This window comes from Mesoplodon mirus, assembly GCF_964341445.2.
Source record: "Mesoplodon mirus genome assembly, chromosome: 13".
In the NCBI taxonomy this organism is placed as follows: domain Eukaryota; kingdom Metazoa; phylum Chordata; class Mammalia; order Artiodactyla; family Ziphiidae; genus Mesoplodon; species Mesoplodon mirus.
Genome location: NC_138989.1, coordinates 26,939,253 through 26,966,242, shown reverse-complemented (window position 1 = coordinate 26,966,242; position 26,990 = coordinate 26,939,253). Strand labels below are relative to the sequence as shown.

Genomic DNA, 26,990 nt, shown 5'->3' with positions numbered 1-26,990 from the left:
ATGCATATATATGGAATCTGAAAAAAAAAATGGTACTGATGAACCTGGTTGCAGGGCAGGAATAAAGAGGTAGACATAGAGAATGGACTTGATGACATGGGGTGGGAAAGCAAAGCTGGGGCGAAGTGAGAGTAGCATCGACTTTTATACACTACCAAGTGTAAAACAGTTGGCTGGTGGGAAGCAGCAGCATAGCACAGGGAGATTGGCTCCGTGCTTTGCGATGACCTAGAGGGGTGGGATAAGGAGGATGGGAGGGAGGCTCCAGAGGGAGGGGATATGGGGACATGTGTATGCATATGGCTGATTAGTTTTGTTATGCAACAGAAACTAACACAGTATTGTGAAGCAATTATACTCCAATAAAGATCTATTTAAAAAAATGTTCCTTTAAAAAAAAAAAACCTACGTCTGATCAGAACCCCCTCTGCCCTCACCCTCCAACCCAAGGGCTCCTCCCCACTCCCTGCAGAGCCTGGGCTCTGGGCCTGCCCCCAGGGACATGCCCCCTCCTGCCCACCATGCCAACAGCTTCCTGCCTCGGGGCCAGTGTGTGTCCTGCTCCTTGATCCTCAGGTCACAGATACCACTGCCACCACCACCCCGCCTCGCCTCCGGCCCCCAAGAAGGTGTAAAGGGGAAAACTCAGTGTGTTCCTTCCTGTGTAGGAAAAAACCCAATTGTTCCCAACTTGTCTTTCTTCCCTGTGTTTTCCCTTCCCTTACAGACAACACTTCACTTCTGACGCTTCTGGTCACCAAATGCGTGGAGTATTTTCCCCATGATAACAAGCAAGTTTCCGACCCCAGTAGGATGTCTGAGGATTCGACTGGATTCTGACATTGTCTACCCCAGGGTGGCATCACACCCCACAGGTTAAGGGCTCAGGCCCACAAGAACGTCCCCCCTGCCATGTCCCCAACCCCCTTCAGAAGCCTGGGTTTCTGACCGAATCAGAAGTTCCCAGGACCCTCTCCTCAGGATCGATTAATTTCTCAATTTTGAAAAGCGAGGGTCTTAGTGTAAGGCCCCTGGATGCCACGGCCCCTCCTGCCCTGGACTGCACAGGGCACTCGCTCACTTCCTCGAGATGGACAGCCGCTCAGTACCTGCCACCCTGGCCTTGGGTCCCCACCCAGCAAGGCCTGGGAGTGAGCAGCCACCCTTTCCAGCCCTGTGGAGTCCCCACCCTCGTCCTTGTTTCTGTGCCCGTAGCACCGGGGGCCTCACCATGGAGGTTCCCAGCCAAGCCCAGAACTCCGGGACCCTCAGGGTGGCCGCCTCTCTACCCATTATGGGGAGGCTGGGGAGTCTGCAGACCCCTCCCCCCAAACCCCACCCTCACTCCACCCCACCCCATCCCCCCTCTGTCAGAAGAAAGGGCCAGGGGTCAAGTGCAGGAGCTGGGCCTTCCTGAGGGCCCCTTCCCTCCAGTTCTGGGTGGTCCCGAGCAAAGGAAGCCATCTTCCCAGCAAAGAGAAATGGACCCACTCTCATACCTGGGGATGGGGCAACTGGTAGGTCAAATGTCAGGACCCAGCAGGTGCCCGTGGGGCCCTGTCCATCTCACACAGAGGTCACTCACCCTCAATGTTTCACACTTACCCAACCTAAACTCTCCACACTCACCCGCCAGGCGTGCGCACACACACACCACACACCTCACACACACACGACACACACGACACACACCACACACCACACACACACATCACACACACACCACACACCTCACACACACACCACACACACCACACACCTCACACACACACCACACACACCACACACCTCACACACACACATCACACACACACCACACACATCACACACACACCACACACACCACACACCTCACACACACCACACACACCACACACCACATCACACACACCACACACATCACACACACACAACACACATCACACACACACACCACACACCACATCACACACACCACACACACCACACACACCACACACCTCACACACACACCACACACCACATCACACACACCACACACACCACACACATCACACACACACAACACACATCACACACACACACACACCACATCACACACACCACACACATCACACACACACAACACACATCACACACACACAACACACATCACACACACATCCCGAGATGCAAGCGCTTTCCACAGCAATAGGGGAGAGGAGGCGGGGCCAGAGCGCAGGGTCGCTGGCCCCTTAACTACACTTCCCAGAAGACTGTGCTACACGCCGTCCGTGCTAGACGTCAGAGCGGCTCCGGCCCCGATGCCCTCTGGGAAATGCAGTCCACCCCTGCGCGGCACAAAGGGTCTCGGGAGTTGTAGTGCCCGTCCGGTCTGCGCAGGCGCACGTCTCGCGACGGCCGCCAGTATTTCTTTTGTGGCGGCCGCCGTCTTGTGTGAGGTGGGTCAGCTCGGCCGCGCGGCCGGCAGGCCGTCGGTTCGTCAGCCCGTCAGCCCCAGGCTTGTGTGCCACCTCCGCGACTCCCAGCGCCGGGCGGCAGAGCCCGAGGCCTGGCCGGCCCGCGCGGGCCCGGACAACGTCGGTGACGGGCTGGTGGGGCGAGCTATGGGGCGAGAGCACAGCCCGGGGCGCGGGGCGCCTGCGGAGCCCGCCTGACCCCGACCCGGGGCGCGGGCCGGCCCCTCGGGTCTGCGCGAGGCTTCTGAGCCCTGGGAGGTGGACCCGCCCCGTTCCCGCCCGGGGCGGCCGCCAAAGGAGGGTGCCATGGAGGCCCCGGAGCCCCGGGAGGCAGGTACGGTTGGCTCGTCAAGCCGTGGGCCTGTGGATTTGCACGGAGAGGGCGGGCTGGGTTCCCGGAAGCGCCCCGGATTCAGGCCTCCTCCTCTTCAACGTGGGCATCCCGGGGATGATGGGGACGGGAATGGCGGCGCTTTTCCTCCGTAACGGGAGTGACCCCACACACTGAGTAGCAGAATTAGCCCGATGCCCTATCAGGTTGTGACGAAGTTGGGGCTCCCTTCCTGCCTCCCCTTCATTCTCCCCGTGCTGGGGGTGCCTGGTGGCTATGGACAGAGCAGCCTTCTTGACTCATTTCTCTTTTCCAGCTCCATCCTCTCAGGACCCTGCTCTTCCCCTCAAAGAGATTCCAGAAGATAAATTGGGTCAGGGTCTCCTGGAAGGCAGGTCCGAGGTGAGTGGTTGTCTTTTCTTTTTTGAACATTTCGTTGTTTATGTGGAGGGTTGGCACCTACCTTCGGCCGCCCAGAATCTTTAGTCATCCAAGGACCGCCCCCCCCAACCTGGGGGCCTGCTCTCCAGTCCTCAGGAAGCTCTGCGCGTGGGAACAGGTCCAGGTGACGCCAGGGTGTGCCATCAACATGAGTGTACGTTCCAGCCTGATTCAGTCCAGCCACGCGTCTGTTGCCGAGGACTGTGCTGTGTGCCCAGCACTGTGCTGGGAGCTCTGATAAGTGGTTCTAGTGCCACCCAAGCAAGTAGGTGACAGCTCACATGAGATCACTTCACTCATCTCCACACTCAGGCCCATGGGATGTTTGTGGCAGTTGGTCCTTGTTTGGGAGAGTTTTCCGAGATGGAATTAGGTAGGAGGATGTGGAACAGCTGATGGAAAGGCTGCATTGCAGTGCTGGGGTCAGAGTGTTGGTAGGGGGTGCGTCCCTGTGTGCTTTTCCTCTGTACCCAGCTCCTGACATGGGGCCTTCATGGAAAAACTTGGAGTTTTAGAGGATCTTTGGGCTCGACAGGGAATTGGCCGTGGGGCCACTTCTGCAGCTGGGAGAGGTGCAAATCCCTCCTTTTCCAGATTTTGGGTTTTGCTCCTCATTTTGTTCCACCACCTGAACCACCCCCACTCATTGTAGTGTTTAGAAAGGTGCACTTGATAAAGACAGTGTGAGGTGGTGAAAGGTCAGGAGGGTTGAGAATCCTTTGATTTTTTTAGGATTTGTCAATTCTGTTAACTTACCACTTGAAAAGTCGAAATGACTGTAAAACATGTATGGTGAGATTTGCCCAGCTTCTGTAATGTTAGAATGTTCTGTAGTTCTATAAGACACTTGGGAGACATGACAAGCACATGCAATACATGATCCTTGTTGGGTTTATAGATCCAAAAATTCTATCAAAGGCGTTTAGAAACATTGAGAAAATTTGAAAATGTACTGTATTTTAGATCATGTTTTATGAATGTTTAATTTCGTGGGTGTGATGATGGCATTGTGATTGTGTCAGAGAACATCCTTAGGAGATACAGGCTGAAGAATGTAAGGTGAGATGTTCTGATGTCTGCAACTTACCTTGAAAAGGTTCAGGAAAATGTGGTGTCTGTGTGAGAGTGACCACCTCGGGAGGTACTCCCCTTCTTGTGCACAGATATTATTCCTGAAATACCAGTTTCTCACGTCTTTGAGTAACTGGTCCTCTCTCTGAAGTAGTCTCCTCTCCCAGCAGTCTCATACTACGTCAAGGGTTCTGTTCTGCTGGGACATCCCCCGTGATCTGTTCTGACTCCTCTGCTAGTTTTATTTCCACATCTGCCTTTTTTTTTTTAATAAATTGATTTTATTTATTTATTTATTTATTTATTTATTTATTTATTTATTTTTGGCTGCATTGGGCCTTCGACGCTGCGCGCGAGCTTTTCTCTGGTTGTGGCAAGTGGGGGCTACTCTTCGTTGCAGTGCGCGGGCTTCTCATTGCAGTGGCTTCTCTTGTTGTGGAGCACGGGCTCTAGGCGCGCGGGCTTCAGTAGTTGTGGCACACCAGCTCAGTAGTTGTGGCTCGCAGGCTCTAGAGTGCAGGCTCAGTAGTTGTGGCACATGGGCTTAGTTGCTCCGCGGCATGAGGGATCTTCCCAGACTAGTGCTCGAACCCGTGTCCCCTGCATTGGCAGGCAGATTCTTAACCAGTGCACCACCAGGGAAGCCCCTCCACATCTGCCTTTGATTCCCACACCCTTTTGCTTCCTGTCCTGCAAAATTAAGACACACCAGACATGGGCTTTTGCTGGTGGGTTGGGAATACCCCTCAGAAAGTCCTGTGCCAGGCTCAAATCCTTTCCTGCTCTTGCCTGTTGACACCTCCATACTGAAACCATGTAGCCTCTGACAGTGCTTTCTCGCCAGCACCGCATTGTGATGTCTCTGGAACTTTGTTTCTGCCCATTTTCTCCTCCTTTCTGCCAGTGCCATCACCATTATGCTTCATCCCTGCATGCCTCAGTTATGGGCACGTTCTCAGCATGTGTCCTCACTCCCACCTCTCATCTCCCTGAAATCCGGTGGGTTTTTTGGATCAGGTTTATTGAGGTATAATTTATACACAATAAATTTCTCCAATTTTATATATGTAGGATTTGGTGAGTTTTGGCAAGTGTATACAGTTGTGTAGCCAGCACCACAATCATGATATAGAACTTTTCCATCACCCAAAAAGTTCCTTCATGCCCCTTTGAAGTCCATCTTCTCCACCCGCCCCCTTGGCATCCAATATAATTCTGTCTTTTTAAGAATTTCATGTGGAATTATAAGATATGTAGTCTTTTGTCTCTGACTTATTTCAGTTAGCATTATGCTTTTGACTTCATTTCCTTGTTTGAATCAGTAGCTTGGTCCTATTGATTGTCTAGTGATATTCCATTTGTTTTAGGTTCCTAGGGCTGCCACAGCGAAATGCCACAGATTGTGTGGCTCAAGCAATAGAAATTTATTGTCTCAGGGCTTCCCTGGTGGCGCAGTGGTTGAGAGTCCGCCTGCCGATGCAGGAAACGCGGGTTCGTGCCCCAGTCTGGGAGGATCCCACGTGCCGCGGAGCATCTGGGCCCGTGAGCCATGGCCGCGGGGCCTGTGAAAAAAAAAAAAAAAAAAGAACAAAAAAGAAATGTATTGTCTCATAGTTCTGGAGGCTAGAAGTCTAAGATCAAGGTGTTGGTTTGCAGATGGTGCTTCTCTGTGTCCTCACATTCTCCCCTCTGTACATATTTGTGTCCAAATTTCCATTTCTTATAAGGACACTAGTTCTTCCATTTTAGGACCCATCCTAATGACTTCGTTTACCTTAATTACTTCTTTAAAGGCCTTTTCTTCAAATATAGTCACATTCTAAGGTATTGGAGCTTAGGGCTTCAACATATGAATTTGGAGGGACACAGTTCAGCACATAACATTGTTGTATATGTACTCCACAATTTGTTTATCCATTCACCAACTGATGGATGTTTAGGTTGTTTCCTGGTTTAGGTTATTACAAATATACCTGCTATAAATATTGGAGTACAAGTATAGATGTGTGTTTTAATTTCTCTTGAATAAATACCCAAGAGTGGAATGGCTGAGTCGTATAGTAAATATATGTTTAGTTATTGATTTTATTGGTCTTTGCAGAGAACCATCTTTTGGTTTCATTGATTTTCTCTATTGCTTTTCTGTGCTCTTTTTCATCAATTTCTGGTTCTTATTATTTCCTTTCTTTACTTTGGCTTTTTTGTGATTGTTTTGATGTGGACCATTTTTTTTAAAGCCTTTATTGAATTTGTTACAATAGTGCTTCTGTTTTATGTTTTTGGTTTTTTGGCCCCAAGGCATGTGGGATCTTAGCTCCCCGACCAGGGATCAAACCCACACCCCCTGCATTGGAAGGCGGAATCTTAACCACTGGACCACCAGGGAGGTACCTACTTTAGCTTCTTTTTTTTTTTTGAAATGATTTTTTGCTTTTAATTCATTGCATAAAATGTAAAATGCTAATGTCCAAATTCAGGCAGGTAGATCTTACAACCATCAGGAGCTTCAACCCTGCTAACAGCTAAGTATGCATTTTTTTTTCCAGTAGCATTGTTTAATCAAAATAATAAAATAAATATACAATCAAATCTACATGAGTAATTATGCAAATATCACCCCACCTACACCAGTGAATTCTTTTTTTCACAACACACACACACACACACACACACACACTGTATTTTATTTTTATAAGAGATAAATAAACTGACACCAAGCATTGTAAATAGATGACCACAACAAACGCAACAATGATTGCAATTTCCAAACATGAAATACACTCATACTATGTCATAATATTGACATTCAGTCCAGTAATCCTCCACTGTAACAGCTCCTTTACTTTACAGTGAAAATTGATTTGTATATTTTTTGCCTCTGAGTCCTTGTGGGATTTTTTTTTTAATTCAAACAGAAAGTCACAAAAATTATAATCATCCTCATCAGTTCACTCAGTCCCATGTAATTAATTTTTTTTCATCTTGACCTTTTGTTAGCACTTTTATGAATTCATCAGTTTTCCATTAGGGTTCTGAATATCCTTATTCATTCAGTTCAGCAGTATAGTCAGTTACCAGAAACCTGTACTTGTCAGAGTCTTTTCCATGAATTCCTTGAAGATGAAACCCTTTTATAGGAACATTTTTGCAAAAGCATCAGGGTACACCCAGAACTGTCTGTAAATGACAAAAGACTTAAAAATGACCACGGTCAAAGAATTGATGAAAGTTCATAATAATGCAATTGACAAGGAAATTTAGTTATTTCTAGGATATACATTTTATTTATTTATTTATTTATTTTTACATCTTTATTGGAATATAATTGCTTAACAATGGTGTGTTAGTTTCTGCTTTATAACAAAATTAATCAGTTATACATATACATATGTTCCCATATCCCCTCCCTCTTGCGTCTCCCTCCCACCCTCCCTATCCCACCCCTCCAGGCGGTCACAAAGCACCGAGCTGATCTCCCTGTGCTATGCAGCTGCTTCCCACTAGCTATCTACCTTACGTTTGGTAGTGTATATATGTCCATGCCTCTCTTTCGCTTTGTCACAGCTTACCCTTCCCCCTCCCCATATCCTCAAGTCCATTCTCTAGTAGGTCTGTGTCTTTACTCCTGTCTTTCCCCTATGTTCTTCATGGCATTTTTTTTCTTAAATTCCATATATATGTGTCAGCATACAGTATTTGTCTTTCTCTTTCTGACTTACTTCACTCTGTATGACAGACTCTAGATCCATCCACCTCAGTACAAATAACTCAATTTCGTTTCTTTTTATGGCTGAGTAATATTCCATTGTATATATGTGCCACATCTTCTTTATCCATTCATCCGATGATGGACACTTAGGTTGTTTCCCTCTCCGGGCTATTGTAAATAGGGCTGCTATGAACATTTTGGTACATGACTCTTTTTGAATTATGGTTTTCTCAGGGTATATGCCCAGTAGTGGGATTGCTGGGTCATATGGTAGTTCTATTTGTAGTTTTTTAAGGAACCTCCATACTGTTCTCCATAGTGGCTGTATCAATTTACATTCCCACCAGCAGTGCAAGAGTGTTCCCTTTTCTCCACACCCTCTCCAGCATTTATTGTTTCTAAATTTTTTGATGATGGCCATTCTGACTGGTGTGAGATGATATCTCATTGTAGTTTTGATTTGCATTTCTCTAATGATTAATGATGTTGAGCATTCTTTCATGTGTTTGTTGGCAGTCTGTATATCTTCTGTGGAGAAATGTCTGTTTAGGTCTTCTGCCCATTTTTGGATTGGGTTGTTTGTTTTTTTGTTATTGAGCTGCATGAGCTGCTTATAAATTTTGGAGATTAATCCTTTGTCAGTTGCTTCATTTGCAAATATTTTCTCCCATTCTAAGGGTTGTCTTTTGGTCTTGTTTATGGTTTCCTTTGCTGTGCAAAAGCTTTTAAGTTTCATTAGGTCCCATGTGTTTATTTTTGTCTTTATTTCCGTTTCTCTAGGAGGTGGGTCAAAAAGGATCTTGCTGTGATTTATGTCATAGAGTGTTCTGCCTATGTTTTCCTCTAAGAGTTTGATAGTGTCTGGCCTTACATTTAGGTCTTTAATCCATTTTGAGCTTATTTTTGTGTATGGTGTTAGGGAATGATCTAATCTCATACTTTTACATGTCCCTGTCCAGTTTTCCCAGCACCACTTATTGAAGAGACTGTCCTTTCTCCACTGTACATTCCTGCCTCCTTTATCAAAGATAAGGTGACCATATGTGCGTGGGTTTATCTCTGGGCTTTCTATCCTGTTCCATTGATCCATCTTTCTGTTTTTGTGCCAGTACCATACTGTCTTGATTACTATAGCTTTGTAGTATAGTCTGAAGTCAGGGAGCCTGATTCCTCCAGCTCTGTTTTTCGTTCTCAAGATTGCTTTGACTATTCGGGGTCTTTTGTGTTTCCATACAAATTGTGAAATTTTTTGTTCTAGTTCTGTGAAAAATGCCAGTGGTAGTTTGATAGGGATTGCATTGAATCTGTAGATTGCTTTGGGTAGTAGAGTCATTTTCACAATGTTGATTCTTCCAATCCAAGAACATGGTATATCTCTCCATCTATTTGTATCATCTTTAATTTCTTTCATCAGTGTCTTATAATTTTCTGCATACAGGTCTTTTGTCTCCTTAGGTAGGTTTATTCCTAGATATTTTATTCTTTTTGTTGCAATGGTAAATGGGAGTCTTTTCTTGATTTCACTTTCAGATTTTTCATCATTAGTATATAGGAATGCCAGAGATTTCTGTGCATTAATTTTGTATCCTGCTACTTTACCAAATTCATTGATTAGCTCTAGTAGTTTTCTGGTAGCATCTTTAGGATTCTCTATGTATAGTATCATGTCATCTGCAAACAGTGACAGCTTTACTTCTTCTTTTCCGATTTGGATTCCTTTTATTTCCTTTTCTTCTCTGATTGCTGTGGCTAAAACTTCCAAAACTATGTTGAATAAGAGTGGTGAGAGTGGGCAACCTTGTCTTGTTCCTGATCTTAGTGGAAATGGTTTCAGTTTTTCACCATTGAGGACGATGTTGGCTGTGGGTTTGTCATATATGGCCTTTATTATGTTGAGGAAAGTTCCCTCTATGCCTACTTTCTGCAGGGTTTTTATCATAAGTGGGTGTTGAATTTTGTCAAAAGCTTTCTCTGCATCTATTGAGATGATCATATGGTTTTTCTCCTTCAATTTGTTAATATGGTGTATCACGTTGATTGATTTGTGTATATTGAAGAATCCTTGCATTCCTGGAATAAACCCCACTTGATCATGGTGTATGATCCTTTTAATGTGCTGTTGGATTCTGTTTGCTAGTATTTTGTTGAGGATTTTTGCATCTATGTTCATCAGTGATATTGGCCTGTAGTTTTCTTTCTTTGTGACATCCTTGTCTGGTTTTGGTATCAAGGTGATTGTGGCCTCGTAGAATGAGTTTGGGAGTGTTCCTCCCTCTGCTATATTTTGGAAGAGTTTGAGAAGGATAGGTGTTAGCTCTTCTCTAAATGTTTGATAGAATTCACCTGTGAAGCCATCTGGTCCTGGGTTTTTGTTTGTTGGAAGATTTTTGATCACAGTTTCAATTTCAGTGCTTGTGATTGGTCTGTTCATATTTTCTATTTCTTCCTGATTCAGTCTTGGCAGGTTGTGCATTTCTAAGAATTTGTCCATTTCTTCCAGGTTGTCCATTTTATTGGCATAGAGTTGCTTGTAGTAATCTCTCATGATCTTTTGTATTTCTGCAGTGTCAGTTGTTACTTCTCCTTTTTCATTTCTGATTCTATTGATTTGAGTCTTCTCCCTTTTTTTCTTGATGAGTCTGGCTAATGGTTTATCAATTTTGTTTATCTTCTCAAAGAACCAGCTTTTAGTTTTATTGATCTTTGCTATCGTTTCCTTCATTTCTTTTTCATTTATTTCTGATCTGATTTTTATGATTTCTTTCCTTCTGCTAACTTTGGGGTGTTTTTGTTCTTCTTTCTCTAATTGCTTTAGGTGCAAGGTTAGGTTGTTTATTCAAGATGTTTCCTGTTTCTTAAGGTGGGATTGTATTGCTATAAACTTCCCTCTTACAACTGCTTTTGCTGCATCCCATAGGTTTTGGGTTGTCGTGTCTCCATTGTCATTTGTTTCTAGGTATTTTTTTAATTTCCTCTTTGATTTCTTCAGTGATCACTTTGTTATTAAATAGTGTATTGTTTAGCCTCCATGTGTTTGTATTTTTTACAGATCTTTTCTTGTAATTGATATCTAGTCTCGTAGCGTTGTGGTCGGAAAAGATACTTGATACAATTTCAATTTTCTTAAATTTACCAAGGCTTGATTTGTGACCCAAGATATGATCTATCCTGGAGAATGTTCCATGAGCACTTGAGAAAAATGTGTATTCTGTTATTTTTGGATGGAATGTCCTATAAATATCAATTAAGTCCATCTTGTTTAATGTATCATTTAAAGCTTGTGTTTCCTTATTTATTTTCATTTTGGATGATCTGTCCATTGGTGAAAGTGGGGTGTTAAAAGTCCCCTACTATGATTGGGTTACTGTCAATTTCCCCTTTTATGGCTGTTAGTATTTGCCTTATGTATTGAGGTGCTCCTATGTTGGGTGCATAAATATTTACAATTGTTATATCTTTTTCTTGGATCGATCCCTTGATCATTATGTAGTGTCCTTCTTTGTCTCTTCTAGTAGTCTTTATTTTAAAGTCTATTTTGTCTGATATGAGAATTGCTACTCCAGCTTTCTTTTGGTTTCCATTTGCATGGAATATCGTTTTCCATCCCCTTACTTTCAGTCTGTATGTGTCTCTAGGTCTGAAGTGGGTCTCTTGTAGACAGCATATATATGGGTCTTGTTTTTGTATCCATTCAGCCAATCTGTGTCTTTTGGTGGGAGCATTTAGTCCATTTACATTTAAGGTAATTATCGATATGTATGTTCCTATTCCCATTTTCTTAATTGTTTTGGGTTCGTTATTGTAGGTCTTTTCCTTCTGTTGTGTTCCTTGCCTAGAGAAGTTCCTTTAGCATTTGTTGTAAAGCTGGTTTGGTGGTGCTGAACTCTCTCAGCTTTTGCTTGTCTGTAAACGTTTTAATTTCTCCATCAAATCTGAATGAAATCCTTGCTGGGTAGAGTAATCTTGGTTGCAGGTTTTTCTCCTTCATCACTTTAAATATGTCCTGCCAGTCCCTTCTGGCTTGCACAGTTTCTGCTGAAAGATCAGCTGTTAACCTTATGGGGATTCCCTTGTGTGTTATTTGTTGTTTTTCCCTTGCTGCTTTTAATATGTTTTCTTTGTATTTAATTTTTGACAGTTTGATTAATATGTGCCTTGGCGTATTTCTCCTTGGATTTATCCTGTATGGGACTCTCTGTGCCTCCTGGACTTGACTATTTCCTTTCCCATATTAGGGAAGTTTTTAACTATAATCTCTTCAAATATTTTCTCAGTCCCTTTCTTTTTCTCTTCTTCTTCTGGAACCCCTATAATTCGAATGTTGGTGCGTTAAAGTTGTCCCAGAGGTCTCTGAGACTGTCCTCAGTTCTTTTCATTCTTTTTTCTTTCTTCTGCTCTGCAGTAGTTATTTCCACTATTTTATCTTCCACCTCACTTATCCGTTCTTCTGCCCCAGTTATTCTGCTATTGATCCCATCTAGAGTATTTTTCATTTCATTTATTGTGTTTTTAATCGTTGCTTGATTCATCTTTAGTTCTTCTAGGTCCTTGTTAACTGTTTCTTGCATTTTGTCTATTCTATTTCCAAGATTTTGGATCATCTTTCCTATCATTATTCTGAATTCTTTTTCAGGTAGACTGCCTATTTCCTCTTCATTTGTTAGGTCTGGTGGGTTTTTATCTTGCTCCTTCTCCTGCTGTGTGTTTTTCTGTCTTCTCATTTTGCTTATCTTACTGTGTTTGTGGTCTCCTTTTTGCAGGCTGCAGGTTCGTAGTTCCCGTTGTTTTTGGTGTCTGTCCCCAGTGGCTAAGGTTGGTTCAGTGGGTTGTGTAGGCTTCCTGGTGGAGGGGACTGGTGCCTGTGTTCTGGTGGATGAGGCTGGATCTTGTCTTTCTGGTGGGCAGGTCCACGTCTGGTGGTGTGTTTTGGGGTGTCTGTGGACTTTTTATGATTTTAGGCAGCCTCTCTGCTAATGGGTGGCGTTGTGTTCCTGTCTTTCTAGTTGTTTGGCATAGGGTGTCGTCCAGCACTGTAGCTTGCTGGTCGTTGAGTGAAGCTGGATGCTGGTGTTGAGATGGAGATCTCTGGAAGATATTCGCTGTTTGATATTATGTGGAGCTGGGAGGTCTCTTGTGGACCAGTGTCCTGAAGTTGGCTCTCCCACCTCAGAGGCACAGCACTGACTCCTGGCTCCTCAATTTGGGATGATTCGTTGTCTACTCATGTATTCCACAGATGCAGGGTACATCAAGTTGATTGTGGAGCTTTAATCTGCTGCTTCTGAGGCTGCTGGGAGAGATTTCCCTTTCTCTTCTTTGTTCTCACAGCTCCCGGGTCTCAGCTTTGGATTTGGCCCCGCCTCTCCGTGTAGGTCGCCGGAGGGCGTCTGTTCTTCGCTCAGACAGGACAGGGTTAAAGGAGCAGCCGCTTCGGGGTCTCTGGCTCACTCAGGCCGGGGGGGAGGGAGGGGCACGGAGTGCGGGGCGCAGAGGCCAGCGTGACGCTGCACCAGCCCGAGGCGCGCTGTGCGCTCTTCCAGGGAAGCCATCCCTGGATCCCGGGACCCCGGCAGTGACGGGCCGCACAGGCTCCCCGGAAGGGGGGCGTGGACAGTGACCTGCGCTCGCACACAGGCCGCGTGGCGGCGGCAGCAGCCCCAGCCTCCCATGCCAGTCTCTGGGGTCCGCGCTTTCAGCCGCGGCTCGCGCCCGTCTCTGGAGCTCCTTTAAGCAGCGCACTTAATCCCCTCTCCTCGCGCACCAGGAAACAAAGAGGGAAGAAAAAGTCTCTTGCCTCTTTGGCAGGTCCAGACTTTTTCCCGGACTCCCTCCCAGCTAACTGTGGTGCATTAGCCCCTTCAGGCTGTGTTCACGCTGCCAACCCCAGTCCTCTCCCTGCGCTCCGACTGAAGCCCGAGTCTCAGCTCCCAGCGCCGCCCGCCCCGGTGGGCGAGCAGACAAGCCTCTCGGGCTGGTGAGTGCCGGTTGGCACCAATCCTCTGTGCGGGAATCTCTCCGCTTTGCCCTACCCAGGTACGTGGGGAGTTTCTTGCCTTTTGGGAGGTCTGAGGTCTTCTGCCAGCGTACAGTAGGTGTTCTGTAGGAGTTGTTCCACGTGTAGCTGTATTTCTGGTGTATCTGTGGGGAGGAAGGTGATCTCCGCGTCTTACTCTTCCGCCATCTTCCCCGGAAGTTGGGATATACATTTTAAAGTAATAACTAGAATTATGACTTAACATTATACCAGAACGTATAAGATTTTTAGAAACTTCATGTAATGTCTGAAACATTTATATTAACATATTTCCATACAAGTAACCAAAGAAAGTTTAGTATTAGTTGTTTTTTTTGTTGTTTGTTTGTTTTCTTATACTGCAGGTTCTTATTAGTCATCAGTTTTATACACATCAGTGTATACTACTTTGTTTTCTTAAGGGTGAAACTGAGGTATTGATTTGACACCTATTCTCATTAGCATTCAGTGCTATAAATTTACCTCTAAGTCCTGCTTTAGCTATATTCCACAAATTTTCTGTTGTATTTCCCTTTTTTTCAGTTCAAAATAGTTTCTAAGTTTTTTGTAATTTCTCCTTCAACTATGTATTATTCAGGAGTGTGTTGTTTAATTCTAAATATGTGGAGAATTTTCTGGGTATCTTTTTTTTTTTTTTTTTGCAGAGGGGCTGCTTTGGGTCTTCATTGCTGCGTGCGGGCTTTCTCTAGTTGTGGTGAGCGGGGGCTACTCCTCCTTATGCATGGGCTTCTCATTGTGGTGGTTTCTGTTGTTGCAGAGCACGGGCTCTAGGTGCATGGGCTTCAGTAGTTGTGGCTCGTGGGCTCTAGAGTGTAGGCTCAGTAGTTGTGGCACACAGGCTTAGTTGCTCCGCAGCATGTGGGATCTTCCTGGACCAGAGCTTGAACCCATGTCCCCTGCATTGGCAGGTGGATTCTTAACTAACTACTGTGCCACCAGGAAGCCTGGGTCTTACTTTTTAAATTCAATTTGCCAATCTCTAGTTTTTATTTGGGATATTTAGACTATTCACATTTAACATAATTATCGATACGGCTGGGTTTACATCTGCCATTATGCTATTTGTTTTCTACGTCTTGTATCTTTTTTTATGCTGTTTCACCCTTAATGCTTTCTTTTGAGGTAAACAAATACTGTTTTATGATACTTTTAATTCTTTTGATTTTATTAACTTATTTTCCTTTTAGTTACTTGATTGGATTCTGGACGGAGTGAATTTTACTTTGTTGAGTGTTGGGTTTAATTCCTTAAATGTTCTGTGATGCAGTGAAATTACTTAGTGTCAGTTGGATCCTTCCAAGGCTTACTTTTAGGTTTTGTTAAGGTGGATCCAGAGAAGTCTTTAATCTCAGGCTAATTTTGCCCCATTGCTGAAGCAGCATCCTTCTGGGGACTTTACTCAGTGTCCCATAGAACAGGAGGTCATTCACTCTGGCCAGTTGGAGCACAAACTGTTCCCAGCCCTGTTTGAGTTTTAATGATTGTCCTGCATACACCCCTTTCTGCTGTTTCTTTCCCTGGTTTGGGGTCATTTCTTCCCAGGCACACTCCTGTCAGTCCTCAGTCAATCTTGAGCACATCCAGAGTTCCAAGTCTGTGTGGCTCCCTCTGCTCTGGCATGTTGCCCTGAAAATTGTAGTTTCCTGGTCTCCCCAAACTTTGTTCTCTGTCTCCTCAACTCTTTGGACCACAAGCTCTGTCTGGATTCCTACTCCCTGCACTGTGATCAGGGACTGCTTCCATGTGGGAAGGTGAGGCTGTTGTAGGGCTCACTTTGTTTGTTCTCAGGGGTCTCTGTTCTGATCTGTCCTTTGTCCAGTGTCTGGAAATGGACCATTGTTTCATACATCTTACCCAGTTTACTAGTTGTTTGAGGTAAGAGGGCAAGTCTGGTCCCTGTTACCCCTTTGTGCCTAGAAACAGAACTCGAAACTCAGTTTTTACCAGGCTGCTTTTTTTAACCAGGTCACTCCTTGGGCCCATGCTCAGAACTTGTTCACGCCCGTCCCCCTCCTGCCTTCCCCCCATGCTGCCTGCTGCAGAATGCAGACACTGTTACCTTGGGGTAGATATCTATCATCTTCATACTCTGGCCACTGCGGCCTGCCCCCCCCCCCGCCTCCTCCCTGACTCCAGTTCACTTTACTGCTGAGGACCTGCCTGCCCCACCACTTCTGTGTCCCCCCCCACCATGGTCTGCCCTTTTTTTTTTTTTTTTTAGTATTTATTTATTTATTTGGCTGTGCTGGGTCTTAGTTGCGACAAGCAGGATGTTCGTTGCCGCGTGCAGGGTCTTCAGTTGCAGCTCGTGGGATCTTTTTAGTTGTGGCATGAGGGATCTAGTTCCCTGACCAGAGATCGAACCCGGGCCCCCTGTATTGGGAGTGCAGAGTCTTAACCACTGGATCACCAGGGAAGTCCCAGCCTATCTTCTAATGCATCCCTGTCATGACTGTATGTGGCCTGGGCTGCTCTTTGTTCTCTTCTCATGGGACAGGCACTGGGTCTCCAACCTCTTGGCGTGCCCAGCTGGAGAGGTAAGAAGCCCTGGCCGGCAGAATACTGGGGTTCCAGAGGAGGAGTCACATAAGGGAAGTCATTTGGGACTTTCAGGACACTTGGAACCGGAGTGACCGGGTCGGGGGGGTTACCCCGAGACCAGGGGCCAGTGTTCAGGGAAAGTGGGAGCAGGTTGCGAGGGGGTGGGCTGGGATGTGGCCCCAGGCACAAGGGAGCAGGGGTCTGCTGGGAAGGAGTGGGGGGCAAGCAGGAAGGACACGGAGCAGTACAGGGTCCTTCCTTAGGGTGCAGTGAGGGCTTTCTGTCTGGGGTTGGGGCCTTTTGCAGTGGTGGGACTTGAATAGGGTTTTGGGCTCTTTGTATTATATTTCAAGCTCTGTAAGTTGGCCAGAACTTATGGCCTCAGCCTGTGCCCCCACTGCAGCACCTACACGTGGGCTGCCCAGTTAGCTGGGCCCTCCCAGGCCAGGCCGCGTGGCAATTCCTGGCTGAGTTGTGGTGTGTGCGTCGGGGCTGTAGGACGGATGGTGTCTACAGCCCTATCTTCTGCACTCAGGAGGTCATGCGAGGTTATCTCTGCTAGTGAGGTCCTCAGTCACCCAAAAACGCAAGTGGACTGACTCTCATCCTGGGTGAGAGAGAACATGTGTGTCATTCCAGGAGTTGGTGACTTTCAAGGATGTGGCCGTGGACTTCACCCAGGAGGAGTGGGGACAGCTGGACTCCCCTCAGAGGGCCCTGTACCGGGATGTGATGCTGGAGAACTACCAGAACCTTCTTGCCCTGGGTAAGATGGCTCCCAAGGTGAGGAGGCCGCAGTCTGGGCATCCACCAGTCTGTATGTGTTCCTGAGTCTCCCTTGTGGTATCTGCCCCAGGCCCTTGTGGCACCAACTGGCATCTTTGCCTGGAAGTGTGGCTGGTCTCGGGGTGGGGCCCAGAGGAAAGGGAGGGGGTGGACAGGGCCCTGGAAGCCCAGCCTGCCCTAGATGGGGCATGTCAGTACCTGTGGGGTCCTCAGAGCACACACGTCAATATGGGTTCCATGTCTGAGGCCCCCTTCTTTGGAGTTGGCACCACCTCTCCGTGCCTCGGGCCGCTGGGGCCACTCCAGGGCCGCTGGGCCTGTGGGCCGTTCTGGAGAGCACAGCACCCAGAGCCACACCGCTTTCTCCCTTCGTGCAGGGCCTCCTGTCTGCAAGCCAGATGTGATCTCTCACCTGGAACGAGGTGAGGAGCCATGGTGGGCGCCTAGAGCTGTCCCTGGAGGGGCTGGTCCAGGTGAGCGGGATGCAGTGGGAGGATGTGGAGCCCCACCCCACCGCCCCATGGGGCCTGCTTTCCTTCCGCGGTCCACTGCCCTGCTCCGTCTGCACCTGCTCAGTGCCCTTCCTGCTCCTCTGTCCTCCCCCGCCCCCCCAGCTCTTTTCAGAATCCCCTGGCTTCTCCAAGACTCTTTTCCCTCTTTCTTCTTCCTCTTCCCTGCTCGCTGGCCTGTCCCTGCTCGCTGGCCTGCCTGCCTTGCCCTGAGCGCTCCCCTCCGCGCAGCCCTGAGCTTGCGCTCTCTCTCTCCCCCTTCTGGTCTCTACTCTCTTCTCCTGCACTTACGTGTGCTCCCGGCAGATCTCAGCCCTGAGCCCCAGCGCCGAACCTCCGCCTGCTCTCAGAAGGTAGTATCTCCATTTCTTACAGAACCAGAACAGGAGCCGGGGCCTGAGGTAGAGGAGCCGTGGTCTCAGCACCTGTGCGTTTACAAAGAAGAACCGTCATGGGAGCTGATCACAGGTGGGCTAGCGAGGTCCGGTCTCCACAGCCCCGGTTCTGGCGACAGGGGCACCCAGGGGGCCCCGACAACTGCTCTGTCACAATGTAAGGCCGCCAGGGACAGTCCCACAGAGGAGCACCGATGGGGCCATGTGGTGTCTGAGGAGACTCTTGGCCAGAGGTGCGCCCTCCTGGCCCAGCCCAGCCTTCCCGCAGAAGGAGCCTCTCCGGATGGCTGCGTGGGGGGCGTGCAGTCCAGCAGAGCCAGGCGTCAGAGCCCGGGTGCCGGGAGCGGCCCGTTCATGTGTGGTGAGTGCGGCAAGGCCTTCCAGCGGAGCGCGGCCCTGGCGCTGCACCGGCGGTGGCACGCACGAGAGAAGGCCTACAAGTGCAGCGAGTGCGGCAAGGCCTTCACCTGGAGCACCAACCTCCTGGAGCACCGACGCGTCCACACCGGCGAGAAGCCCTTCCTCTGCGGCCAGTGCGGCAAGGCCTTCAGCTGCCACTCGTCCCTGAACGTGCACCGGCGCGTCCACACAGGCGAGCGGCCCTACAAGTGCGGCGCCTGCGACAAGGCCTTCAGCTGCAGCTCGCTGCTTGGCATGCACCTGCGCGTCCACACCGGCGAGAGGCCCTACCGGTGCGGCGAGTGCGGCAAGGCCTTCAACCAGCGGACACACCTGACGCGGCACCGCCGGATCCACACCGGTGAGAAGCCCTACCGGTGCGGCGCGTGTGGCCGGGCCTTCGCCTGCCACTCGTCCCTGACGGTGCACGAGAAGCTCCACAGCGGGGACAAGCCCTTCCAGTGCGGCGACTGCCAGAAGGCCTTCAGCAGCCGCTCCCGCCTGACGCTGCACCAGCGTGCCCACACGGGCGAGAAGCCCTTCAAGTGCAGCCAGTGCGGCAAGGCCTTCAGCTGCCACTCGTACCTGGTGGTGCACCAGCGCGTCCACAGTGGCGAGAAGCCCTTCCGCTGCAACGAGTGCGGCAAGGCCTTCAGCTCCCACTCCTACCTGATTGTGCATCAGCGCGTCCACACCGGCGAGAAGCCCTTCGACTGCAGCCGCTGCTGGAAGGCCTTCAGCTGCCACTCTTCGCTCATCGTGCACCAGCGCGTCCACACCGGGGAGAAACCCTATAAGTGCGGCCAGTGCGGCCGGGCCTTCAGCCAGAATCACTGTCTCATTAAACATCAAAAGACCCACTCTGCGGAGAAGCCCTTTAAGTGTCATGAGTGCGGCGAGGTGTTTGGCTGGAGTGGCCCCCTGGCGGAGCACCGCAGGCTCCACAGCAGGGAGAAGCCCTTCGCCGTCCAGTTCGACAAGCGCTTGCTGAGCACCTACTGCGTGCCTGGCAGCCTACTGGGTTCGGGGGGCTCCGGCGGGAGCAGCGTGGACCCTGTCGATGCCCTAGGCGTGGCTGAGCTCCTGGGCGTGGTCCCACCCTTGGCCGGCAGGAGTTCCCCATGGGCAGCAACCCCAGAAATTAACTCATGTGTGCGAGAGACACCCACCTGCCCACCCGGAAACACCCCTTAAGCCTGTCACCTCCTGGGAAGGGATCCACCATAGGAGAGGAGAATTGAGCGCGTTTGAGGATGTACCGTCATCCTGTTTTTTTTTTTTCGTCCTCTTTTCTTTGATGGGTTTGGAAGTCACTGAGGGGGGACAGATCTTCCCTGCATATGAAGAGGAGGTATGTCAGTCATGTGTCCTTGGACAGCCTCTTGGTGTGATTTCGATCTGGAATTTCCTTTGTAAACTCTTATGTTTAGAATGATAATTTTTAAAAAAACCTGAATTATGAACAGTATTACTTCTAAGTGAACGTTATATTCCAGGAGAGGAGAATAAGCTCAGGTGGTGGGCATTTGGGAAAAAGCAAATTTCCTGGACTCGCTTCACTCACATAGCTCTGCTGCAGAGTCTTGTTGTTAGTGACAGCGCAGCTGTCTTGGAACCTGGCCCAGCATCCGCATAGCCGGGTCCTAACATGCCAGCCTCATGCCTGGCCACCTCGTCCATGCTGGAAGCTGGGAGGACACAGGGGTGTGCCTCCAGGGTGCAGTGTTGGCACACAGGTATCTGGAAGCACACCTCCACCCCGGCTGGCAAGGCCACCTGCAGGGCCGCTCAGGTACCATGTAGCTCAGCCCTGTGAGAGGAGCTGGGCCCTGTGCTCCCCAGAGAAGGAAAAAGATGGTGTTCATCTGGGACTCGTGTCATTTCTGCTCAGTTGTAAGCAGATATAAGCTGCCTTCTCGGTGATGATACTTCACATTTATATAAAGTGCTAGAGTTTATGAAATGCTTTTTAGTATACTTTTTAAACTATGGAGGCAAGATAACCACATTTCAGAAAATATGGAATTAAGGGAAAAACACCCATAATTCTTAATAAAATCGCATTTCGCACTTTGGTACGTTACCGTCTGCTTTTTGATATTGCAATTTTTACATTAAACACGGTGTATACAGTCCAACATTCTAATCTTTTTCCCCTGCTTACCTGCATAGCAGGACTTCTTTTTCCCGTGGAGCCTCACTGTCTTTGGAGCTGTCCTTCTGGATGGGGGCGTGATGTTCTATTACCTGTTTTTTTGCTGGACGCAGAAGTTATTTCGAAGTTTTCACTGTTACAAGTCATTCTTCATATAACATCTTTTTGCATTATCCTTCTTTAGCGTTGTCTTAGAGTAGACTTCTAGAAGTGAGAGTTTTGAGATAAAGGAAATGAACAGCTTAAGGCATCGTTTTAGTATATTTTTGGTTGTGTGATAACAAAGTAATACCATCTCAGTGTGAGGAGAACCGACAGTAGTGGTCAGGCGCGTCCATGTCCCGGAGGCCGACGCTGCTCCGAGCTGGGTCCAGACGGGCTTGCTTCTGGGTGCCATGGCGATGATCCCAGGTGTCCGCCCCCATCGTTCCTCCATCATCCCTGGGGCTGGTCTCAGGCCCTTCCTCCATGACAAATAGGGAAAGTTCTGTTGGACAACTGCATTGGCAAAAGATAGATAAAATCTCAGTTTGATTCATTATCATACTCATTTTTCTTATTTTAAAAGAAATTCAAATGCAGACATCTTGGGGGGGCCCAGACACCACACCTGCTGTCTGCCTGGCGGGGCTGTTAACGCCCTCAGCTGAGAGCAGCACCTTGCTCTTTGATAGCCGGTGAGGTTGAAATGGAACGTGTTCTTATTATTGGTCTTTCTTCTTGAAAACTGTTTGAAGTGCCCTTTGGCCCCCTTCCATTGAAGTCTCGATGTTCTTTTATTTACATATAAACTTTGTTTTCTGATCATACACATAATACATGTATATTGAAGAAATTTGGGGGGAAAATCAATTTTATAAGAATAAAAATGACCCTTAGAATCAGTTCACAGGTCATGACCTGGAGATAGATTTCTTTCTGGTTTTTTTCTCTGCGTATATACACTTGTCTTTTTTTTTTAACAAAAAAAGTGTAAAGGGCTTTATTATAGGAAAAATTTAAGTCAATAAAAAAATTTTTAAGGAATTGTACACGTTCTGATTCATTCCACTGCCAATCACCTTAGCTTCTCCAGTATTAGAGTAATAATCTTCCAAATAGCCCTTTCAAAAAAGAATTTTTGCTCAATCCATAGTTGTGAGAGTCCACAATTTTTTTTAGTTGGGCTTCTTTGATCTCCAATGGAACATTGACACACTTCAAAAATTCCCCTCTGGGCTTCCCTGGTGGCACAGTGGTTAAGAATCCGCCTGCCAATGTGGGGGACACGGGTTTGAGCCCTGGTCCGGGAAGATCCCTCATGCTGCGGAGCAACTAAACCCGTGCGCCACAACTACTGAGCCTGCGCTCCAAAGCCCTTGAGCCACACTCCTGAAGTCCGGCACCTAGAGCCTGTGCTCTGCAACAAGAGAAGCCACCGCAATGAGAAGCCCGTGCACTGCAATGAAGAGTAGCCCCTGCTCACCGCAACTAGAGAAAGCCCCGCGCACAGCAACAAAAACCCAATGCAGCCAAAAATAAATATATAAAATGAATTTTTTAAAAAAATTCCCCTCCTGTAGTCTTTGAGAGCCAGTTTCCTCAAGCAATTTACTGTACAACCATGTTTAAGGTCCGGAGATGGATTTGCCTGGTTCTGAACTTTAGACACCCTCTAAACATGCATTAAGTTCAAATCATATTCACTCCTAAGCTATCATAGCCTAGAACAGTTAGCATATGCCAATACCTAAGATTTTTAAAAGTTTGTTAAGTTTTTCACAGTTTATTAGCAGCTCTGTCTTGTAGTTCTCCACAGATCTAGTCCTGTGAGAAAGGAAACCACAGTTACTCTGTGAGGCGTTTCCAACCATGTAAGTCTACAGAAAAAGCCCTATCAATATAGACCTCAACTACACATGCTTTTTCTTTTTTTTTTTTTTGGCTGCACTGAACAGCTTGCAGGGTCTTCGTTCCCTGACCAGGGATTGAACCTGGGCCGCGGCAGTGAAAGCACTGAGTCCTAACCACTGGACTGCCCAGGAATTCCCAATCACTTTATATTTGCCATTTTGATTTTTTTTTTTTTTTTGGCGGTACGAGGGCCTCTCACCACTGTGGTCTCTCCCGTTGCGGAGCACAGGCTCCGGACGTGCAGGCTCAGCGGCCCTGGCTCACGGGCCCAGCCACTCCGCGGCATGTGGGATCTTCCCGCGCCGGGGCACGAACCCGCGTACCCTGCATCGGCAGGCGGACTCTCAACCACTGCGCCACCAGGGAAGCCCCAAATTTTTTTAATCTATTCTTCCAGGTGACGCAGGAATCATTTTCTCGGAACTCAGCCTCTTCATGCCCCTGCATATCTCATTGGGATTTTGATTAGAATTGACCAGTTTGTGAAGAATTAACATAGTTCTATATGATATTAGGTCTTAACATCAGAAAATGTGGTACATGACTGTCCATTTAAGTCTGCATCTAACCATCAGAAAAGGTTTATAGTTTTTTTATATATGTTCATATATTTATTCTTGTTTTTTTTTTTTTTTTTTTTTTTTTTTGCTATAGGCGGGCCTCTCACTGTTGGGGCCTCTCCCGTTGTGGAGCACAGGCTCCGGAAGCGCAGGCTCAGCGGCCATGGCTCACTGGCCCAGCCGCTCCGCGGCATGTGGGATCTTCCCAGACCGGGGCACGAACCCGTGTCCCCTGCATCGGCAGGCGGACTCTCAACCACTGCGCCACCAGGGAAGCCCCATATATTTATTCTTAAATTCAGTCTAATTTTGTGGGATTTGTAAATTGGCTCTGTGATAACATATATAGAACAACTCTTGACTGTAGGTATACTTTTGTCTATTTATTTTACACCAAGCAGCTTTACTGAGTCACTCTAGAAGGCCTCTAACAGTTTATTGGTTTATCCTGTTTTCTAGGTAAAGTCATTACTTGGAAATAAAAAGCTTGCCTCTCCTTTTCATATAGATAGCCTTTTATTTCATTTCTTCTTAAAACCCACATTGCCCAGCACTTCAGAGCGACACTGTGTTGGTGGCAGTGGTCACCTGTGGCAGACTTTGTTTGGGGTGAGGAGCAATACATGTCCACCTCAACACTTTGGCCTCTAAAACCATCACAGCTGTGGTGGTCACAGTTCTGACCAACAAAGTCTGCTACAGATTTTGGGGAAGTCTGCTTTCCTGATAGGAGATACTGCTCCTTCCTCCTCCTCTCTTCTTCCTGGAACTTGGATGCAATGCCTGGAGGTGTGGTAGCCATTTTGCAACCATGAGATAATTGAGGACAAAGACCCACATAGTGGAATGGAAAATAAAAGGATCCTAGGCCTTGAATGAAATTTGAGCAGCCACTTCAGCCATTGACATTCAACTTCCTGAGTTCTTGTTATGGACTTTAGCTGCTTTTCTCACATTTGTCCTTCCCCACAATTGTACTCCTCACTGATAGAGCATCTGGTTCGTTTTGCTTGATGCACAGCAAACCAAAATGCTGAGACGCCCAGGTCTGTAGCCAAGCGAGGAGAACTAGCCTCAGATCTGTCTCCCCAAAGGCAAGGAGCTGGGGTACTTATGGGATGAAGAGTAAAGCAGCAGGGCAGTCTGAGTGGTGGGGAAAGGTGATTGGAAAAAGGTCTTATGACTGTTGTTTTGCACAGATGTAACTAAGCTACAGGCCTCTGCATTTTCAAAAAGTCACTGAGGACTTCCCTGGTGGCACAGTGGTTGGGAATCCACCTGCCAATGCAGGGGACACAGGTTCGATCCCTGGTCCGGGAAGATCCCACATGCTGTGGAGAAGCTAAGCCTACTCACCACAACTGCTGACCTTGCGCTCTAGAGCCCGTGCGCCACAACTGCTGAAGCCTGTGCACAGAGCCCATCCTCTGCAACAAGAGAAGCCACCACAATGAGAAGCATGCACAGCACAACGAAGAGAGGCCCCCGCTCGCTGCAACTAGAGAAAGCCCACGCGCAGCAATGAAGACCCAAAGCAGCCAAAAATAAATAAAGTAAAATAAACAAATTTAAGAAAAAAGAACTAAAGATTGTACCTCACCAAGTATATAACGTGTTAGCATAGAAGCAAAATGCATTAAAAAAAAACTTTTTTTTAAAGAAAGAAAGAAATGTCATTAAAAAAATGTCGCAAAGCAGACACTCACGCAGGCCCCCTTGGAGGGTGGCTGGTCTTATCCAGTCATAACCATCTCAGCTCAAACTAGACACTGCTGACTCCAAGCTCCTTGAAAACAACTCGGGCAAACACCTTAATGTTTAGGCTCCAGGCCACCTGGAGGGCACGCAGTCTTAAAATGGCTTTGATGAATGACGGCAGGTGGAATAGATTTGACTGATTATACACAGGTTCAGCCCACTGCCCATTTTTGATTGTTTCTCAACCTTGAGGAAGATGGACAATGGCCACTCTGGCCACTTCCTGCTGATAAGGGGTGTAGACCTAAAAGGGGCTTGAGGAATGACACTGTTTAGCACTCATTTGAGAATATTCTCTTGTCTGGTTTCAAGTTAACATTTTGATCCCAGTAAACATATCACCCTCAGGCCAGCTGTTAAGGCATTCATATACCCAAAATTGGTCATCAAAACCACAGACAGGGGAATTCCCTGGCATCCAGTGGTTAAGACTCAGTGCTTTCACTGCAGGGGGTGTGGGTCCGACCCCTGGTCAGGGAACTAAGATCCTGCATGACCTGCGGTGTGGCCAAAGAAAAAAATAACCACAAAGTGCACCCTAAGGGGGCACACAGAATGTCAGATATATTGTTAAAATATAGGCTCTTACTGGGACTTCCCTGGTGGCACAGTAGTTAAGAATCCACCTGCTGGTGCAGGGGACACAGGTTCAATCCCTGGTCCAAGACGTTCCTACATGCTACAGAGCAACTAAGCCCGTGTGCCACAACCACTGAGCCTGCGCTCTAGAGCCTGCAAGCCACAACTACTGAGCCCATGTGCCTAGAGCCCATGCTCCGCAACAAGAGAATCTACCGCAACGAAGAGTAGTCCCCGCTCGCCACAACTAGAGAAAGCCTGTGTGCAGCAAAGAAGACCCAACACAGCCAAAAATAAAAATTAATTAATTAATTAATTTTAAAAATTTAGGCTCTTACTTATAGGGATTTTAGGGAATTCCCTGGTGGTCCAGTGGTTAGGACTCCACGCTTTCACTGTTAAGAGCACGGGTTCAATCCTTGGTGGCGCAACTAAGACCCCACAAGCTGCACAGCACGGCCAAAGAAAAAAAATTATATATATACACACACACACATATATACACACATATATATATACACACATATATATACCTACACACACACACATACACACACACACACACACACATATATGGGTTTTATCTAGGACACTCAGGCAGGGATCAGTGTCTTACCTTTTTACATGTTGGAGCATCTGGATCATTATTCGTTTGGCTGAAACACTTAGGTATTAAATATGGAAGGGACTTAAGCTGGGGAAATAAGAACCATTTCTACAATATCCTAATCAAGTATGACCTTGATGGGGGCTACACACACAAGGGTTATTTATTTTTATCTGAGGACACAAGGAGAGAACCAAATTTCAGCTTCGTCAAGGAAAGATGGGACAGGTGATGAGCCTAATCTGATATGTTACCTCTGAAGTCAAGGAAGTTAGGGATGGTTGAAAAATGAGTGACAGTCACAGTCAAGGGGTCAGCGTGATCAAATATAGAAAGAAGTTTTGGATGACAAATTCAACAGCTAGAGAGATGACCTGTTTTTGCCAAAGTTTGAGAAATCCGAATCATTGAATTGTCTTTCCAAGCCTGGGAGGTTAGAAACAAAGAAGGCATCACAAGAGAAAAGAACAGTCATTCTGGCAACTAGCAAGGTATTTAAATTGCCTTCTGGAAGAGGTAAAACTGTCACTGTATGCAGATGACATGATACTATATATAGAAAACCCTAAGAACTCCACACAAAAACTACTAGAACTGATAAATGAATTCAACAAAGTAGCAAGATTTCTTTATACTAACAATGAAATATCAGAAAAGGAATGTAAAAAAAGAAAAATACCTTTTAAAATCGCACCAAAAAAAAAAATACCTAGGAATAAACCTGACCAAGGAAGTGAAAGACTTATACACTGAGAACTATAAAACATTAGTAAAGGAAATTAAA

The 26,990-nt window shown here is 47.2% G+C and overlaps 1 protein-coding gene across 3 annotated transcripts; it reads left to right on the top strand.

Annotated features, from left to right (window-relative positions):
* Positions 1 to 2,370: 2,370 nt before the first annotated feature.
* On the top strand, positions 2,371 to 21,831 carry ZNF74 (zinc finger protein 74). 3 transcript variants are annotated; one of them, XM_082640291.1, is made up of 5 exons: positions 2,371 to 2,772; positions 3,086 to 3,171; positions 17,205 to 17,331; positions 17,729 to 17,773; positions 18,236 to 21,831. In XM_082640291.1, the coding sequence occupies exons 1-5, from the start codon at positions 2,745 to 2,747 to the stop codon at positions 19,846 to 19,848; spliced, it is 1,899 nt and encodes a 632-aa protein (XP_082496417.1). In that variant the 5' UTR covers positions 2,371 to 2,744; the 3' UTR covers positions 19,849 to 21,831. The 3 variants fall into 3 exon arrangements, with proteins under 3 accessions (XP_082496417.1, XP_082496415.1, XP_082496416.1); XM_082640289.1 differs by having other exon boundaries at positions 17,729 to 17,824; XM_082640290.1 differs by lacking the exon at positions 2,371 to 2,772 and adding an exon at positions 6,580 to 6,668 and having other exon boundaries at positions 3,130 to 3,171; positions 17,729 to 17,824.
* Positions 21,832 to 26,990: the final 5,159 nt, after the last annotated feature.

Bases quoted from the DNA above. Each gene is read 5' to 3' on its own strand.
- ZNF74 (XM_082640289.1), top strand. From the start codon at position 2,745: ATGGAGGCCCCGGAGCCCCGGGAGGCAG. The intron at 3,172-17,204 runs GTGAGTGGTTGT...GTGTCATTCCAG, and splicing joins TCCTGGAAGGCAGGTCCGAG to GAGTTGGTGACTTTCAAGGA. The intron at 17,825-18,235 runs GTGAGCGGGATG...CATTTCTTACAG, and splicing joins CCCTGGAGGGGCTGGTCCAG to AACCAGAACAGGAGCCGGGG.